General features: G+C 42.6%; 1 protein-coding gene across 10 annotated transcripts in view; it reads left to right on the forward strand.

Moving 5' to 3' along the window:
* hspg2 (heparan sulfate proteoglycan 2) overlaps positions 1–20004 on the forward strand; it is a 486508-nt gene that overhangs the window by 156893 nt on the left and 309611 nt on the right. For all 10 annotated transcript variants that reach the window (XM_059655629.1, XM_059655631.1, XM_059655630.1 and 7 more), the window contains 2 exons: positions 14977–15086; positions 18332–18390. In XM_059655629.1, coding sequence (XP_059511612.1) covers positions 14977–15086; positions 18332–18390 — 169 coding nt within the window. The remainder of the gene's footprint in view (positions 1–14976; positions 15087–18331; positions 18391–20004) is intronic.

A 20004-nucleotide genomic window follows, 5' to 3' on the forward strand; every position in this document is an offset into this window, starting at 1 on the left:
GTCAGGATGGAAAGGAAGTTGCTTATGTTGTGTCATGTTTCGTGGTTGTTATGTCAGTGTTCCTTTAAGAGATATGCTCATAATGTCATCACTGTATCAAGGCATGTGACCCGAGGATATAAGGATCTATTCCATCTTACCCTGGATCACTTGAAGCATGGCACCCTATTGCAGTCTTATTCCCATGTTGTAATGTAGCAACTTAAAACTAGGTCCACACACTTGTGTGCCTCAACAATGTAATGTGTAACGATCAAATTGTTTGCGTTTTCTAAAATTTTAATTGCGAACTGAAAAGGGAAAATTATTGTTTTTAAAACAAAAGATAGTGAAGGAGCTTGTAGTGAGGGCTGGTTACACTTTCTTTGCTCAAGCAATGAGGAAAGTTTTAATTGCAGATTAACTGGCCTCAGAGGGTGTTTGCAGAATGAGATTCAGTTGAAAACAAGTAGCTGATTTGTCTGTGGAGCGGTGACTAGTTGTCAATGACGAAGGCCTTCTGCTTGCCAGTGACACTGAGATTGGATTCCTGGCAGATGAGCAACTTGTCGGTGTGAACAAAATGGCTAGAAGCCTTCAGATCTCTGGATAGTGAAGTCATGTGCCTGTCTCTTTAGTGAAAAAAAAACACTTCAAGCCTGAAGAAAAGCCAATTTATTTTCCTTCCCCAATTGTAGTAAGCTGTTGCCTCTAACCAGTATGTTAGGGGCTTTATGAATTGTGAGCCAGTCACTGTGTGTCTCTTATAAGCAAAAGTTTCTGGAGAAGGAACATAGAAGAGCAACAAGTCCTGACAAATGGTAATTCTAGTTAAGTATCGAAACCTGATTTTGATTTGGTTTGTTGTTGTCACATGTGCCGAGATACAGTGAAAAGTGTTTTGAGTTCTGTGTGAACAAATCATACCATACAAAATAACATCAGGGTAGTTGAACAGAATGCAGAATAGTGTTATAGCTGCAGAGAAGATGCAGAGAGAGATCAACATTAACATTTGAGAGGTCTGTTCAAAAGTCTAATAACAGTAGAGAAGAAGCTGTTCTTGAATCTGTCTATACATGTATTCAAACGGTTACATCTTATGTCCAACTGAAGAGTGTGGAAGAGAGCATAACCAGGGTGGGAGGGGTCTTTGATTCTGATTGCTTTTCTGAGGTAGTGGGAAGTTTAGATGGAGTCAGTGGATGGGAGGCTGGTTTGTGTGATGGACTGGCTGAGTTCTTCACTGTAGTTTTTTTTATGGCCTTGGGCAGAGCAGTTGCCATACACGCTGTGATCCATCTCTGGAAATAGTGAAGATTGATTTCCAGTGTGCTACCCTGGTGTGTGGCGTGACAAATGTTCGTCCTTGATAGTTAATTATGATAAGTTTGTTGGATTCTTCAGTCTCACAATATGCACACTCCATTTCTTATGTAATGGCAGCTAATATGAGCATTACCACATCTGGTAAAACCTGTTGACCTGTTTTAAGGCAACCTGGCACCAGCTTGTATTGTCAGTGGGGAACTGCAAAACCCTACATTAGAGTCATAACCGCACAGAGGGAGGCCATTTTCCTATCTAGTTAGTGCCAGCTTTATGTAGTGCATCCAGTCTGCCTCACTCAATTCCTGGACACCTGAAAATGTTTTTCCCTTAAGTCTAATTTCCTGTTGGAAATCATTAATTGTTCCCAGTTCCATTCTGTTGCGGGCACTGAATCCCAAATTATTACCATTCACTGAGTTAAAAAAAGATACTTCTGTCACACTCCTTTTTGTATCTCTTGCCCAAAACCTTAATCCTTGTACAGCAGGTTTCCTTTGTCTATCTTATCCAAAGCTGTCACAATTTTGTACACCTCTGTCATATTTCTCTTCAGTCCCATTTGTGGCAATTGAAACAAGTTCAGCTTCTCAATCCTGACATTGTAGCTCATCCCTTATTACTGGAGCCCTTCTGGTAAATCTTCTCAACCCCCTCTCAAAGATCTTCATATCCTCCCTAAAGTTTGGTGACCGGAGCTGGTTGCAGTGCTCATATTGTAGCCTATCAAGAGTTTGAGTCTTTTTGAAGGTGACAGTGGATCACCTCCATTTGTTAGTATTTATTGCTGATAACACTTGACTATTCATTACTAACATTGCAAAGGTCACAGCTCAGTCATAGAAAGAAAGACTGATTTATATAATGCTGCCCTCTCCCTCAGGACCTCTCAAAACATAGTCATTCCAAGTGCTGTATTTGTTGCAGGGAAAAGAGCAGCAGCCCCTTTCTGCCATGAAACTTCCCTCAAACAGTGATATGATAATCAGTGATAATGGGAACTGCAGATGCTGGAGAATCCAAGATAATAAAATGTGAGGCTGGATGAACACAGCAGGCCCAGCAGCATCTCAGGAGCACAAAAGCTGAGGTTTCGGGCCTAGACCCTTCATCAGAGAGGGGGATGGGGTGGGGGTTCTGGAATAAATAGGGAGAGAGGGGGAAGCGGACCGAAGATGGAGAGAAAAGAAGATAGGTGGAGAGGAGAGTATAGGTGGGGAGGTAGGGAGGGGATATTTCAGTCCAGGGAAGACGGACAGGTCAAGGAGGTGGGATGAGGTTAGTAGGTAGGAGATGGAGGTGTGGCTTGGGGTGGGAGGAAGGGATGGGTGAGAGGAAGAACAGGTTAGGGAGGCAGAGACAGGTTGGACTGGTTTTGGGATGCATTGGGTGGAGAGGAAGAGCTGGGATCCACCTATAACTCACTTAACCCACACATCACCGAACACCCTGGGAAATCCAGCATGGCCAATCCACCGACCCCGCACATCCTCTGACCATGGGAGCAAACCCGAGCACCCGGAGAAAACCCATGCAGGCACATGGAGAATGTGCAAACTCCACACAGAAAGTCACCAAAGGGTGGAATTGAGACAGCGGTGTTAACCAGAGCCACTGTGCTCTATATTATGCTCATTAAGCTGCAAGCATTTTTTTTAAAGAAAGGAAACTGACCATCGTCACAGGATGCGAGTGCTTTCAATTTTCTGTCAGCTTTGAAAACTTTATCCATATCTGCCTTCACAAGGGCAAGGTGATGGCAATGGTGTGAGACTGGTTCGTATTCAGCAGCTCGCCATGCAAAACATTAACGGCACTTTCAATGCTTTTTTCCCTAGGGGCATAACATAAAGACAGGAACATGAAAAAATTCTGAAATCTTTCTCCAATTTCAATCTCACAGGGACCATCCATTCATCAAAATCCATAACCAAACTGAAAAGTAATTTGAGTCACTTTAAATCAACTGTAACGCTAATTGCCAAAACTTTGAAAACTCAATGTCCTGTTTTTCGAAGATGTCTGCATGTTCCGTGTAAAATCATGTATTTTCCACTGCCTACCAGGCTAATCATTTGCTCACTATTGACAGATTATCTTTTCTGGTTTTGACGGCTGAAGGACAAATATCAACCAGGACATTAGGGTGACCCCCTTCATAAAAGGTGCCCCAGGATCCTTTATGTCATCTGAGCAGTGAGGTTGCAACTCAGTTCCAGCTCTCAGCTGAAATAATTCACCTCCGACACTCCCTCAGCACTGACCCTAATCAGCTTAATTTTATGCCAGGTGTCTGAGGAGGGACTTCAGCCCACAGCCTTGTGACTCAGGTGAAAAAACAACCTCTTAGCACCAGATGATGTAGATTTATTTTTGAGAAAACAGTCAATTTTTATAACTAGATCAAGGGTGCCTCCAATAGGTGGGTACCTAAAGTTGGGTGTTTATCCTAATAAATACATAAATGTATCTGACCAGCCACCATGATGTGGTTTCTTGGGTTAGATATCACTGCCAGCGCAGCCTGGCCTGAGTGCTGATAGCCACGTTCCGTACCCATGAAGACGGCCTCAACTGTGATCTTGTGATCAAGTGTCAGAATGACATGTTGCAGCGTTATAAGATTTTGATTAGGCCATATCTAGAGTATTGCGTTCCATTCTGGTCACCACATTACAGGAACGATGTCGAGTCTTTGGAGAGAGTACAGAGAGGAGGAGTTTACCAGGATGCTGCCTAGATTTAGAGGATATGAGCTATAAGGAGAGGCTAGAAAAATGCGAGTTGTTTTCTCTGAAGCAGTGGAGTCTGAGTACAGGCAATAAAAGTGAATAAGACAAAGATGCATGGATAAGGTTGATGGTCAGAATCGTTTTGTCAGAGTTGAAATTCCCAATACTAGGGGACTTGCATTTAAGGTGAGAGGGGGAAGCTCAAGGAGAGATGTAAGCGTCAAGTTTTTAGAACAGAGAGTTGTCGGACTCTGGAACGCTGTGTCAGGGATGGTGGTGGAGACAGATATGTTAGGGGCATTTAAGGGACTTTTAGATAAGCACATGAATATGCAAGGAATGTAAGGACATAGACCAAGGATAGGCAGAAGGGATTAGTTTAATTTGGCGTCATGTTCGACACATTGTGGGCCGAAGGGCCCAATCCTGTGTTGTACTTTCTACGTTCTGTTTGGTTGAATGGGGTTTTTTGATGCTGTAACTGTTCGACAGTTTTGTAAACATTGCCGTCATATACTTCTTTTTTCGGAAACAACTTCGTTCTAAACAAAAATTGTTCAGCATTTTTCTACACAAATTTGATATGTAAAAGAAATCTCTAATCAGAGTTAGAAAGGTACTTGTAAACATTTAGCCAAAAACCCTTGATGATGTTTGTGACAATTTAAAAGCTGTTTTGGTCTTGTTCCAACCCAGCGTGCAAGATAAACCATCAACAGAAGTGGCATTTAAATGTTCAGCATCATTCCTGGAGCTTTCAGGAGCTAAGAAACTATTGGGCACCAGCACAGTCTCATATCCAATGCTGGATTCTTGCCCAAATTGATGCAAAGCCTACTCTCCTAGTTGTGCTTCATTTGTTCATGCTGCTGTGCATCTGGCACTGGGTCGGTATGTTGGCATGGAAGTGCCTGTTATTGATAGCTGGTGCGTGGGTGCAGTACAGGGACGGTGAGTGACCAGCTGAAATAATGGATGGTGGGTGCACTGATTTGATTTCAGCCACATTGCAGACATTGGACTTGGCATTTCTCCTATTTGAAGGTTGATTGAAGCCCCTGCAGAATGCCAAATTGCAGCTGATTTCAGTATGAATGCAATCTCCAAAGGGCACCATAGACAGTGCACCTCCCTCTTTCTTTCCCTCCACCCTCTCGCTACCTCTCTCTCGCTCACATTTCATTGCAATGAATGTGGACAACCCTTCTGGCAAAACGTGTCAAAACTTGAACTCGCCAACAGTTTCACCTTCTGTTGTTCTTGCATGAACACTGGATGTTGAACTTTTACACAATTAGAATAAGCAAGATGAAAGGCCATTTTGTCCTTGTCCTTGTATTTGGTCTTATTGTTGGGTTTGAATAAGGATAAAAGAATTTAATTCCCTATTTTTGTTTGGCCTGTTCCTCATTACATTACTGGTGATATTTGTACTGAGATATGGCTTCATAGGCAGCTACCACTTGCATTACCTTCAGTAATCTAATAGATGCTCACCAATGGAACAATTGTCCAAACAATGCTGAGGCTTTTCCAACAAATGTCACTGCATTGTGGGAGGACTAAGTGGTATCCCATTTCTATTCCCTACTAACCCCTTCTCACCATCCTTAATACCATCTCCCGTAAGCCTCTGAGACCAACTAAAGTCAGTGATGAGCAGCCAGCAAAACATGAACTCAATGTTAACTCTTTCTCTATCTTCACAGATGTTGTCAGACCTGCTGAGTTTCTGCAGGATTGTTTTAATTTCAGATGACCAGCAACCAAAGTTCTTTTAATTTCCTTTGTCTGTGTCCCCAAGTCCTCCTTCACACAGCACACTGACCGTTAACTGATTATTTCACTGAGCTTCACAATGGCAGCTAAGTTTAGCTTTTGCAGTTTGTTTGAAGGTTTTTTGATTTCGCTGTGCAGGTTTAAAAACAGTGCAATCAATCTGTTCAGTCATGTTATGACACACTGCTGGTGTATGTTGAACTTGAACATAAACCTTCTAGTGCAGAGGGTGGGACTGTACCACTGCAGCACAGGACTCCCCTGCCAGGTGGGTTTTGTTGGTAAGACTTTACTTCATTAGTTGGTGGTGGATTGTCTTGTGCTGATGATCAACTAGCTGTTGTGTTGGTGGCAGGCTCCAATGCACTCTCCAATGTCAGGGCAAAGGCAATACAAAATCAAGTTGTGATGATATTTAGCTTGGAGTGTTGTTTCACAGGACTGCTGCTCTGTTGCTTCCCTGCAGTCATAAGGGAGGGAGATGCTGCCAAAGGAGCAGTTTTGTTCTCAGTTTCCTGGACAGCATCTAATAACTCGTGTTGAAGAACTAATGTACATAGGAAGAGTAGCAGCTTCCAAACCTGAAGTATGTCCCCTTGAGTGCTAAGCACCAGGGAAGTAGCGCGTTATTCAACTTAAGTGAGCAGTCCCGGGGCAACTACTGATTGTCAATCAGTAACCTCTTAACAAACCAGGAGCCCCTCGAACAACTGTAGACAATGTGGTAAATGGCAGCTCATCACCACCTATCCCAAGGGAAACAAGAGCTGCTCGATAAATACTGGCAAATCTGTTACATTCTAGATTGTAACACACTCAGTGATGGGAGCAAGATGTCAGCCAGCTCCACAAGTCTGTTCCATTTTGGTTGATCTATATCAATGATATTATTGAATGTTTTTCCATCACCCCTTACAAACAGTTCCTCTTCCATTATCATGGCATTAGTCTGTGGAATAATGTTCTCATCCTCTCTAAAAAATGTATACAGTCCCTCAGCCAACACAGTTTTTCCTTGCCAAAAGCAGACTAAGTTCCTGTTACAAATTATTCATCCGGTGTTGCTTTTAATTCCTTTGTCTTGAGAGTGATCTTATCCCTCTAGCAGTGCCCCTGTTCCTGGTGTTAACTCTTCATTTTGGATCAGAAGCTGGCCCTGTGATGAGAGACGTAACTTACTTCTGATCTGGCTGTCTTTCGATTGTTGGTTTAAGGGGGTTTGATCATGTGGGCCCAAATGGTTTACTGGAACTTCTTGGTGAGAAACCTGGATGAAGAGTCATCACGTTTACAATCTAGGTCAACAGGGTTTGGAGTGGGTAGAGTATAGCTGGTATCAGATGGGTATAGTTAGGCACTAAGTGTTTGTCTGTCCTTGAAGTAAAAAAAATAAATTCAGTGGGATTGTCTCAGACGAACACAGTGGAGTCCTCCCCAGTTTGTCAGTCAAAAAGTATCTGTATCTGTATGTGAGATAACAAAGTGTAGAGCCAAATGAACACAGCAGGCCAAGCACCATCAGGGGAGCAGGAAAGCTGATGTTTTGGGCCTAGACCCTCCTCCAGAAATGGGGGAGGGGAAGGGGGTTCTGAAATAAATAGGGAGAGAGGAGGAGGCGGATAGAAGATAGATAGAGGAGAAGATAGGTGGAGAGGAGACAGAGGTCAAAGAGGCAAGGATGGAGCCAGTAAAGGTGAGTGTAGGTGGGGAGATAGGGAGGGGATAGGTCAATCCTGGGAGGATGGACAGGTCAAGAGGGCAGGATGAGTTTAGTAGGTAGGAGATGGGAGTGGGGCTTGATGTGGGAGGAGGGGATAGGTGGGAGGAAGGACAGGTTAGGGAGGCGGGGACAAGCTGGGCTGGTTTTGGGATGCGGTAGGGGGAGGGGAAATTTTGAAGCTAGTGAAGTCCCCATTGATACCATTGGGTTGCAGTGTTCCCAAGCAGAATATGAGGTGCTGTTCCTGCAACCTTTGGGTGGCATCATTGTGGCACTGCAGGAGACCCAGGATGGACATGTCGTCTAAGGAATGGGAGGAGGTGTTGAAATGGTTCATGACTGGGAGATGCAGCTGTTTATTGCGAACTGAGCGTAAGTGTTCTGCGAAGTGGTCCCCAAGCCTGTGCTTAGTTTCCCTGATGTAGAGGACACCACATCTGGGACAGCAGTACAGTATACCACATTAGCCGATGTGCAGGTGAACATCTGCTTGATGTGGAAGGTCTTCTTGGTGCCTGGGTTTGGGGTGAGGGGGGAGGTTTAGGGGCAGGTGTAGCACTTCCCGCGGTTGCAGGGAAAAGTGTGGGTGTGGTGTGGCTGGAGGGCAATGTGGAGCAGACAAGGGAGTCATGGAGAGAGTGGTCCCTCTGGAAGGCAGATAAGAGTGGGGAGGGAAAAATGACTTTGGTTGGTGGAGTTGGATTGCAGAGGGTGGAAGTGTCGGAGGATGATGCATTAGATCCGGAGGTTGGTGGGGTGATATGTGAGGATGAGGGTGATTCTTGTTGTTATTGCGGGGTTGGGGTGTGAGGGATGAGTTGCAGGAAATGTGGGAAACATGGTCGAGGGCGTTCTCGGCCACTCAGGCGGGGGTAAGTTGCGGTCCTTGAAAAACGAGAACATTTGAGATGTTCGGGAGTGGAATGCCTCATCCTGGGAGCAGATTTGGCGGAAGCGAAGGAATTGGGAAGAGGGGATGGCATTTTTGCAGGAAGGTGGGTGGGAGGAGGTGTATTCTAGGTAGCTGTGGGAGTCGGTGGGCTTGAAATTGATATCGGTTTCCAGGTGGTCGCCAGAGATGGAAACCATGAGGTCCAGGGAGGCGAGAGAGGTGTTGGAGATGGTCCAGGTGAACTTAAGGTTGGGGTGGAAGCTGTTGATGAAGTGGATGAATTGTTCGAGCTCCTCGTGGGAGCACCAGACAGCACCAATACAGTCATCAATGTTACTGTTATCTTACTACCTCTGTATCTATATGTGTACGTGTTAGCTGTGGCTCATTGGGTAAACTTTTCCCGCAGAAACATAAGGTTCTGAACTCAACTCTGGGGTTTGAGCAGAAAAGTGATGGCTGGCTCTCCAGTATAATAGTGAGGGAGGCCACATTGCCGCCTTCGCTGGATGTATAAGATCCCACAGCACTGTTTGGAAGAGCAGAGGATTTATCCTGTTTCCTGGTTAAAATCTACCCCACAATCATGTTCCCACAAATCAGATTACTGATGATTAACAGATTGCTGTTTATGGAAATTAGCTGAACATCAGTTTGGGAAGGGATGAGTTGGAGTTTATGGGACACAACGCGATGAATTTGAAGCCTCCAGGGAGGAGATGTGTTTGTGAACAGAATGTTAAACCTGAAACTGTGGTACAGCTGCAAGCGAACCACAGGCCGAGAATACATTGTGGGCTGCTTTCCCACAAGCTGAAAACAGTGGGAAGTTTTTGAATTAAAGTTCTCGCGTTTTAACACTGTGAAGCACTTTTATAATTATTTCGTCTTTGCAGAGAGACACTGCTGTGTGATTGGCAGTGTATGCATGTGTTCACTTGGCACAGCCTTTGGTAACAAATCTCCTTGGCAGCAATTAATAGTTTTTAATCTAAGCATTGTTTTTTTGTTTCATTAGTTGACCCGCACTATTCAAGCCTTAAAGTCACTTAGACCCATTGGTTAAAAGAGCATCTAGTCTTGGTCTGCTAGTTTCCGACCAATAGCAGTATATTCAGCACATCATTGGTGTTTAGGGCATTTGTGAATATCTACAGTACGCAGAGGAGGCTGGGTGCTGCAGTAAGATTGCTCACCCGAGCAGAGGCTGTCCTGATAGGGTCATTCTTGTCGAAGCCCATTTAGTACTTGCATCCGACAGTGGAGCGTAATGTCAGACCAGCTGGAAACAGACTGTTAAACAATTTGGCATTTATCGGAACATGCCATCAAAATCACAAGCCTCTACAAGAACTGCTGCTGAGTAATGTGTGACTCTGAAGTGAGAGTGGTCTTCATATTGAAAACATGGAGAGGAAGTCAGAAAGTCAGCACAGTTCTAAGGTTTGCAGGCTTGTTGCTACGGATACACAAAGTAATAAATTAAAGCTGTTTCAGTGGCCTCATGGTGTTAATGCCAAAACATGGAGTAACTCCAGATAAAACCAAGAGTTTCAGCTGTTTTATAGAGTATTGACTGGTTTTGATTTTAACATTGCCTGAGGTTGCATTGAAGCTGCAGCACTCACCCTTTTGTCCCCCCACTTAGCTATCTGCTATTTGTCTGTGCTCCTTTGTAGCGCTTGAAATGTTATGGCTCAATTGGAGCACTCAGCCTTGAGTCATTGAGCTGTGGGGTTTAGTTCCATGACCCAGTCTGCCCACATACTTACAAAACACTCTGCAGGAACATGAATTCAAGATCTTGGTGACACTGCAGTGCTGTACTTTGGGACTACATCACTGTTGAAGCAGCTGTCCTTCAAATGAGACATTAAATTGAGGTCCCATCAGCCTTCTCAGGTGTGTGTAAATGATCCAGCGATATCACTTCAAACAGCACTAGGATGGGTCTCCCAGGTGTTCTACCAACATTATTTCCCTAAACACATAAACAGATGATTTGAAATCATAGCTATTTGAAAACTGGCTGTTGTCTCCTGTATTAATACAGAAAAAGACGTCATAGCTGTGAAGCACACCCGTGTGCTCTAAATTTGTGAAAGTACAAATGATTTCCTTCTCACATACAGCCGCTCTATTTGGCAAAATAATGATCAAGAATTAAGTCAACAATTCTCCGTTTGTTTTCATGTCGCATTCCCCCACCTCACTAGTATTTAAAACTTTTTTATTCTGTTTATTTGTGGGATATGGGCATCGCTGGGTGGCCAGCATTTCTTGCCCATCCATAATTGCCATTGACAAGGTAGTGGCGAGCTGCTTCCTTGAGCTACTGCGGTCCACCACCTGTGGTTGACCCACAATGCTATTAGGGACAGAATTTCAGGATTTTGACCCAGCGCCACTGGAGGAACAGCAACCTATTTCCAAGTCAGGTTGGTGATTGGCTTGGAGAGGAACTTGAAAGTGGTGGTGTTTCCATACATCTGCTGCCCTTGTCCTTCTAGATGGAAGTGGTCGTGGGTTTGGAAGGTGTGGTCTAAAGATCTTTGATGAATTTACGCAGTGCACACTGCAGCTACTGAGCATCAGTAATGGAGAGAGTGGATATTTAAGAATGTGGTGCCGATCAAGCGGCTGCTTTGTCCTGGATGGTGTCAAGCCTCTTGAGTGTTCTTGGAGCTTGACCAGGCAAGTGGGGAGTATTCCATCGCACTCCTGATTTTTGCCTTGTAGATGATGGAAAAGCTTTGAGGAGTCACGAAGTGAGTTACTGGCTGCAGTATTCTAAGCTTCAGATCTGCTCTTGTCACATTGGCTATTTTCCAATCTACGGGAACCATCCCTGAGTCCAGTGAATTTTGGTAAATAATTACTAGTGCATTCGCTATTTCCCCAATCACCTCTTTTTGTACCCTGGGATGCATTTCATCAGGGTCAGGAGACTTGTCTAACTTTAGCCTCATGAGCTTGCCCAGCATTGCCCCCTTAGTGATAATGATAGTTTCTAGATCCTATCCTGCTATAACCTTCTTGCCATTAGTTTTCGGCATGTTATTTGTGTCTTCCACTGTGCAGACCGACTCAAAATAACTGTTTAATGTCTCAGCTATTTCTTCATTTCCAGTTATTAAATTGGCCTTCTCATCCTCTAAAGGACCAGTGTTTACCTTCACCACTCTTTTACGCTTTACATATTTATAGAAAGTTTTGCAGCCTGTTTTTTATATTCTGAGCTAGTTTACTCTCGTAATCTATCTTACTTTTCTTTATAACTTTGTTTTTGTGGCTTTCTGTTGGCCTCTAATGATTTCCCAGTCTACTAAGTTTCCCACTACTCTTTGTCTTTTTGTATTTTTTTTCAATCTGATACTTTCCTTTATTTCTTTAGACATCCATGGCTGGCTGTCTCTTTTCCTACAGTTCTTCCTCATCACTAGAATATACTTCTGCTGAGCACTGTGGAAAATTGTTTTGAAAGTCCTCCACTGTTCCTCAATTGACCCACTATAAAGTTTTTGCTCCGATTCTACCTTAGCTAACTCCTTCCTCATTCCTTCATAGTCTCCTTTGTTTAAGCACAGGACATAGGTACTGGATTTAACCTTCTCACGCTCCATCTGTATTTTAAATTTGACCATTTGATCGCGCCTTCCGAGAGAATCCCTAACTGTGAGATGATTAGTTATTCCTATGCACAGGACTAGATCTGGGATAGCTTGCTCCCTCGTAGGTTCCATTACATAATGGAATGGAATTACACATTAATGAAATTCTATTGTATTCTAAAATGTAGGAATAGTATACTGAGATTGGTGACGAGTCTAGACCCGAAACGTCAGCCTTCCTGCTCCTCTGATGCTGCTTGGCTTACTGTGTTCATCCACCTCCACACCTTGTTATCTCATGGGTGATCAACCATGATCATTTTGAATGGCGGAGCAGACTTAAGGGTTCTATTTCCTATGTTTCTCAAGTCTTGAGAGGATAGAGACTCACCATTACAAATGGGAGTGGAATTAGAGTGTTTTCATATGTGCACTGAGGTGCAGGTGATGCTATACTTTTCCGAATGCCTACGTACCTAATGGCACAGTTGGTTAGCACTGCAGACTCACAGCTCCAGGGACCCAGGTTCGATTCCATCCACAGATGACTGTCTGTGTGGAGTTTGCACATTTTCTCCATATCTGTCTGGGATTCCATCCACAGTCCAAAGATGTGCAGGTTAGTTGGTTTGGTCAGGCTAAATTACCCATTGTGTCCAGTGATGTGTCGGCTTGGTGGGTTAGCCATGAAAAATGTGGAGTTACAGGGATAGGGTAGGGGGTGGGTTGGGTTGAGCTAGTCTTCCAAGAGTCAGTGTGGACTCGATGGGCCGAATGGCCTGCGTCCACACTGTAAGGATTCTACTATGATTCTGAAGGCAGCATGATGTGAGTACTGATAGTATGCTACAATTTTGTGCTAGCCTCTGTCCCTGGTTAAGCATTTATGTAAACACCCCCCAGCCCCCGCATTCAGCCTTTGGTCTATCCATGTTCATTTGTTATCTGGGTACATGCTCATGTGCACAGAGACTCACGACGAAACACCCACCAAACTGTTGTGATGGCTGCCAGACTGTGCTGCTGTCAGATAACTGAGTAATTGCATTGGGTTTCATTGGTGTAAGTGGAGTGGATTGCACAGCCTGGGAGATCAAGAGGCTACTTGAAGCCGTTATGTAATCTAAATATATCGTTAATCTAACAAGTATTGCCGAGGTGACAGGCTCAACTTTATGGCGTGACTGCTAAATCTTTTTAAGGACTAACTTCACCGTATGAGCAATGGTTTAATTTATATAGTCAAAAATAGCAACCTAGAAATATAATAAAGAAGTCTAGATATTGAAAATTATACAAAATAAGTTACAGATTGAATATGTTTTTGATGCAATTTGCTGAACAATTAGGGCTTGTCAGGAGGTAAATGGCAATGAGTTGTTTACACTGGAGGTAGAGAAGAGAGAGCATAAACTTGATATAATTGCAGAAAGGTCTGAAAGGGCCTGGACGCTGATTTGCATAAAGATTTAACGTATGAATATGTTCCACGATGAGCCTGAAGAAAGAGTGGGGAAATATTTGTCGAATGGGTTGGCCTTGTCCGCAGGATTTGCAGGTTTGCTTTCCACTTCAGAAACTTGAATACAATAATGTTGCAGTGTTTTTGGAGTGCAACATTGTTAGGAGATTTGGCTGTCAGCTGAGATGTCGAACTGAGATATCCTTCAGAGCAACAGAGATGATCCTATGATATTATTGTGAAGAAGAGCAAGGGAAGGTCTCCTGGTGTCTTTGTCAATACTGATCCCTCGGCCAACATGACTTAAAACAAATGATCTGGACATTTTGATAGGACCTTACTGTGCATATTGGCAGCCATATTTCCATATATTAGCGTGGTGAGTACATTTGAGTAATCGAGTTCTAAACAAGAGTTGTATCAGACTCAAAACATCAACTCCTCTCCTTCTGTCTCTACAGAGGCTGCCAAACCTGCTGAATTTCTCCTGCATTCTCTATGTTAGTTAATGAATCAAATACTCTTCACAACTCTCAATTTTTTTTATTATTTGGAGTATTTTGGGATGTCCTATAGTTATAAGTGGCACTAGATAGGAAAACTTAAATAGTCTTTTTTTTAAAACCCAGTTGAGGTAATTGTTTTTGTGTTGTCAAGAGACTCTTGTCTCAGGGGTCTATTTTGTACAATAGAGAAGTGGCTTCCCTCATCTCTGGTAGTTTGTTACCTGTATTTGGTTTCCCCTTATCTCTGATGGAGTGCTAGCTGACCTGAGTAGGATGAGCAAATTCTTCTATTTACTCTGCTGTATGTGTTCCTGTTCTCCGTCAGCGCATCTCTCATTGCAGACTACTGTGCCCTACCTTTGCAGGCTCTTAGACAGGACTGATGATGCCACAGATGCATCAACATTTTGTTACCACGCCTAATCCCATTATGCCTCAGAGTTGATGCATTTATCAGTCACTGATATCACATGGCACTCATGTTGCATACAGTTCTTCACTTTTTTTGAATGATACATTATGTAATGTTCCAGAGTGTTGAAGGGTTGAAATATCTACTTTGTGCAACTGGTTTGCTTCAGTTCAAGGTCTTCTGCAGTGTGATATGACTGTAGTGCAGTTCCCTGCTTTTACATTTTGTGCTGGTATCTATTCGGGCAAATAAAAACGCACGATCTTGGGCATGTGGTTGGTTAGAAATTGGAGCTGCTGTTCGGTTGTGGAACATGTTTCTGACCTGAGCCATGAGCCACTTTGGGAAGATTTTTGAGGCGATCCTGCGATCTAACTGGGACATTGAAGAAGGGCTAGGATGAATTTAGTTGTGCAGGTTGGCTTCAGTGAGGTGGAAGTTGAGATGAAATCTGTTATAGTTTTTGGTCAGTCGTACGATGCAATTGTTTTAAAATAAAAGGAATAAAAAGCCTCAGCTTAACGTTTACAACATTTCTGTGTGTTTATTTTCAGTATACTATCGCGTACTGGTGAATTTCACTACTTCAATTGAATATAGTTCGCAGTTGGAAGACTTTGATTCTGAAGCATTCAGAGAAATATCGGAAGGAATCATTGACACAGTAAGTGACATTGTATTGCAACATCTCTGATTTTAAACCCAAGCATTCCATTTGTCTTATAACAGTCAGGAAGGACATTGAATCAGAATAAAACGCTGGTTCAGTCACAGCTGAAATATTGATTCTAGTTCTGGGCAGTGTGCTTTGGGAAGGATGTGAAAGCATTGGAGAAAGTGTGAAAAAGATTCACGAGAGTAGTTCTAAGGGTGAAGAACTTCAGTTGTGGATTTAAATTGGAAAAGTGGGAACTGTTTTCCTTGGAGAAGTGAAGGTATTTGAAAGAAGTATTCAAAATCATCAAGGGTCTGTATAGAGTGGGTTAAGGTGTGTAATGCTAGGTTCCTGCTGTTGGAAGGATTGAGGGAGAATGAGGATAGATATAAAATAATTGACAAAGGAAGCATTGGCGACATGAGACCAAAGTTTTCACAGACCAAGTGGCTAGGATCTGGAACGCTGTCTGACAGTGTGGTGGAGGCAGATACAAATGAGGATGTCAAAAGGGAATTAGATTGTTGGAGTGGCACAAATTGAATTGCTCCTTTGGAGATATAGGATAGACAGGAGGGGCCACATGGCCTTGATGGTGCTGCACCATTCAGTGATTCTGTTCAGTTAACTGCAAAAGTTTCACATGAAGATGTCTTCCTCATGGATACATGGTGAGGTCTGAACAGTCTGGGCTCTTCTGAAAAGAGAAGGCCACAGGGCAGCTCACTAAGTTGTCTTTAAAATTGTGAGCTGGGTTGAATAGTATAGACATGGAGAAGATATTTCTACTTTTGGGTAAGACCAAAACCTGGACTATGAATACAAGACAGTCAGTCATGAAGACAGTAGGAAATTCATAACATCTTTACCCAGAGCGAGAACAGCTTGTTACCACTTGAAATGTTCTGGATGTGAGTTTGCCCGCTGAGTTGGCAGGTTAGTTTTCAGAGGTTTCGGCACCATTCTAGGTAACATCATCAGTGAGCCTCCGACGAGCCTCACTGATGATGTTACCTGGAATGGTGACGAAACATCTGAAAACTAACCTTCCAGCTCAGCGAGCAAACTCACATCCAGAACCTCAACCTGAGCTACAAATCTTCTCAAAACTCACTTGAAATGTTCAAAGTGCATGTATGGAAACATTTAAAGGAAAGTAGATGAATACCAAAAGAGCGGAAGATAGGATATTGGTAGGATGGGAGCAGCCTTGTGTGGGACATTAGCACAGACAATAGGGGTTGCTCTGTATGTGCAGTTTCTCCACTATTGGTTCTGAGTGGTTCAATCAATTACTCAACTTTTGCTCCTGGATTTAATATAATTAGAAGATAATTTTAAGCCACTGAACAGTTCATGAGAACTTTGTGTGATGCAGGCATCCTGTCTAAATGTGTCTTTTGTTTTATTGCATATCTCTGAAGTTGTTTCCTGTAGTTAATTTTAACCCTGTCATTGTCAGGTCCTTATGGAAAAGGCAAAGAACCAAGAGTGTAAAATAATGAGCGAGTTAGTAGAGGGTTATTTTGACTTTGTCCTGTTTATAAACACATTATATTAAATCTGTCTGTTCCATAGTTCTTGAGTGACAGTGATCTAATCGTCACTGTTATACAGCATTGACCCAAGTCAGAAGATAAATTGGCATGTTAGAAATTGCATTATGACGGAGGAGTGTTTTCAGTGAACATTAGCATAGGGATGAAACTGGGAGTATCAGAATAATCCATCTAGAGCGTTCCCTATCCAAGGGAGCCTGCAGAGAGAATTCCTACATTTCATCGGTCCTGGTTTCATGCTTCTCTGACTTGATTGGTTGAAGAGATTGTAATCTCTTGCAATATTGCAGTTATTGATTTAAAGGCACTTACTCATTCTGGGTACCATTCCGTATTGCGATAACCCAAATGGCCAATTCTAAAATGCAAGTTTAATGTGAGAGAGCTACTCACCTTGAGGGACTTCCCAGCCCTGCTGTCTCTGATGTCCAGAGATGGTAGGAACTGCAGATGCTGGAGAATCTGAGATAACGAGGTGTGGAGCTGGATGAACACAGCAGGCCAAGCAGCATCACAGGAGCACGAAGGCTGACGTTTCAGGCCTAGACCCTTCTGAAGGGTCAGCTGGTTTAGAGAATAGCTATCGAGAATTGGAACTGTGGTTGGTTTTGTTTTATTTCCACTTCAAAATTCCTGAGGCCAATATAATTACTTTTGTCCCCTCAAAGTACAAAGTGACCAATCCGGACTCACCTCTATCGCATACCTCATGAACATTTGTCATTATTTAATTACTTATTTAACCCTCAAAATTTATTTTCTGTTCTACTGCTGCAGTCTCAGAACACATCAGTTTAGTTTGCTCACTGTTGTGTTGTGCATCTCCTGATCAACGTAAAACACTTTGGTAATAGACACACATTCATGAACTTTCCCAGATCATTCCTACAACATTGCACCATCTGGAATCACCATAACCTCTTAACCCTTTCTATAAATGCACCAACAAATATGTCAATAATTGAACAGTTACAAGATAATTTATGGGGCAAATAAACTTCCATGATATGGGGCAACATAAGCAGCTAATTTGTAGGTCATAAAGTCTAGGATAATTTTTTAAAATTCACTTTGTTTAGTTATTACCTTGCAAGGCAAAAAAAACTTCAAAAATGATATATTTGAGTCAAACATGGCTCTGGCAGGTTACTGCAGCTGTTGAGATTGTCCATGGTGAGTTGTGTTGACAGACCAACAATTGGTTATTACATTTAACTGTTTGCTCAGTATTTCCAAAACTAAGATACTGCTCACTATGACTTGATCACTGTGTGAAGACTTAACCTGACTCTCCATCTTCGGTCCGCCTCCCCCTCTCTCCCTATTTATTCCAGTTCCCTCTCCCCATCCCCCTCTCTGATGAAGGGTCTAGGCCCGAAACGTCAGCTTTTGTGCTCCTGAGATGCTGCTTGGCCTGCTGTGTTCATCCAGCCTCACATTTTATTATCTTGGAATTCTCCAGCATCTGCAGTTCCCATTATCTCTCTCCTCTGATCCTCTTTGACTTAAATTGGGGCCCTGCCCCAAAAGAATAGAGAACATTACAATGCAGCCAATGCTGTGGGCTGTGTTTGGTTGAACCATGAAGGGTTTATTTAGAAACAAATATTTTGAAGCAAATGTTCCCTCAGAGGCTTTAAAGCCTCCTCTCCCCACCTAATTCAAAATCTTTAATAAATGTACTTTTCTTTTCAGCTTGAGTCTGAATTTTATCGGATCCCAGGAGACCAAACAGTCACTGTGGTATGGATCAAGTAAGTGTTCCTTCGTCCGTCTCAACTGATGTCAAAATGATCTTTTAACCTAATTCTAAACAAATTGAGAGGATGATCATTTTACAGATTAATCTTAACATCTATTGCAACTACAAAGGCTTGATCCCCAGTTGAGGGGACGGCATATTTCAGTTGACACAGCTAACACTGAAATGATTAGTACATGTATCTTCCCCTTCTTTCCCCTTCATTCTTAAAGACATTCACTACCTAATTATTTCAGAATTATTTGTACTGACACATGTTGAGGTGATGTAAACTCTTGCATATCTGTCTCTCAAAGCTTTGTCAAGGATTGTTAATTCCTCATACAGTGGTACATGATCTGCACCAGTCACTGAGTTATTTATGGGAGGAGCTAACAAGGTTTTCCGATCAAATTAGTTTCTTGTGGGCCATAGTAAGGATTTGTCCCTGGAGAAAATTAATGTACACTGTCAATGTCAAGTTTAATTTCTGTGATTTACAAATTCCTAATTAAACACTTGAGTTGGGCATAATGATAGCTCTGGTGACTATGGCCAATGACATGTATAACTTGTGGGCTTTTCATAGCGGAGTGAAATGAATTTGAGAATCCACTGTAAACCCTGATGCACTCTGTATGATGATTTTACCAGTTTACCCTGCTCCTACTATTGCTACAAAATTTCTGGAAAAAGATTTTTTTTCCCCACTTAGACTTAATCAATTTGAGATCGATAACATAGCAATGAAATACAAAGAGAGCGTAGATAAAAGCTGTGAATAGTATTTACTGATGCCTCTGAGATTTGGTGTATATGAAGTTGCCTGGAGAATGCTTCCAGCTCCAGACTGTTGCCATGAGTAATGGTAACAAATAATTTCAGTCATGTAGTTAGAAGAAGTCAGATAAATATTCCAATGACCTACAGCATTCCAATTTCATCAGTCATCGCTCCCCACGCTACAAAACTGCAAAGTGTTCTTTGGGGGGAAAAAATGTTTTTTGCTCCCACAGATGACCCACTCCTACACTGTTCTCAAGTTACAATCTGTATTATTCAGTCTGACTTGCTGAACCTTGTCAAATATTTTGGCTTCTTACTACATTTCAGAGAACAGCTTTAAACTTTGCCTCCGGTACTGAATGAGCATTTATATTTTCAAAGGTTTCCTTTCTTGATCTTATGATATTGCATCTTTATCTGGACAGAATTCTGATCTTAAAAATCAACCTCGCTAGGATGCACAGAACTTTGTTAAAACAATGTTCAAAATGTCATTTGTTCAGCTGCACGTCGCTGCCAACTCAAAAGGCTATTCATAATGTAGTTTTTGTGATCCATGGTATCCCTAACACTGTCTCTACTTTGCAATCAAGTTTATGTTAAATAGCTTCTCTGCCTCTGGTTAGTGTGGAGAACGTTGATGAGGATTCCCACTCCTCATGGCTATCTGTGTACATTTGTGACCATTGATTAGCCTAGATTAACCTGCCTTTGTTCATTCTCACTCACTTCTGCCTGAAGTTGATGGAAGGTCCCTTGGAGAGGTACAGAATGGACTCAAGTTCTTGGAGCTTCATCCCAGCCAACCTTCATCAGTTATTGCACAGACTCAACTGGGTTC

Source organism: Stegostoma tigrinum, chromosome 28 (genome assembly GCF_030684315.1).
Source record: "Stegostoma tigrinum isolate sSteTig4 chromosome 28, sSteTig4.hap1, whole genome shotgun sequence".
Classification (NCBI taxonomy): Eukaryota; Metazoa; Chordata; class Chondrichthyes; order Orectolobiformes; family Stegostomatidae; genus Stegostoma; species Stegostoma tigrinum.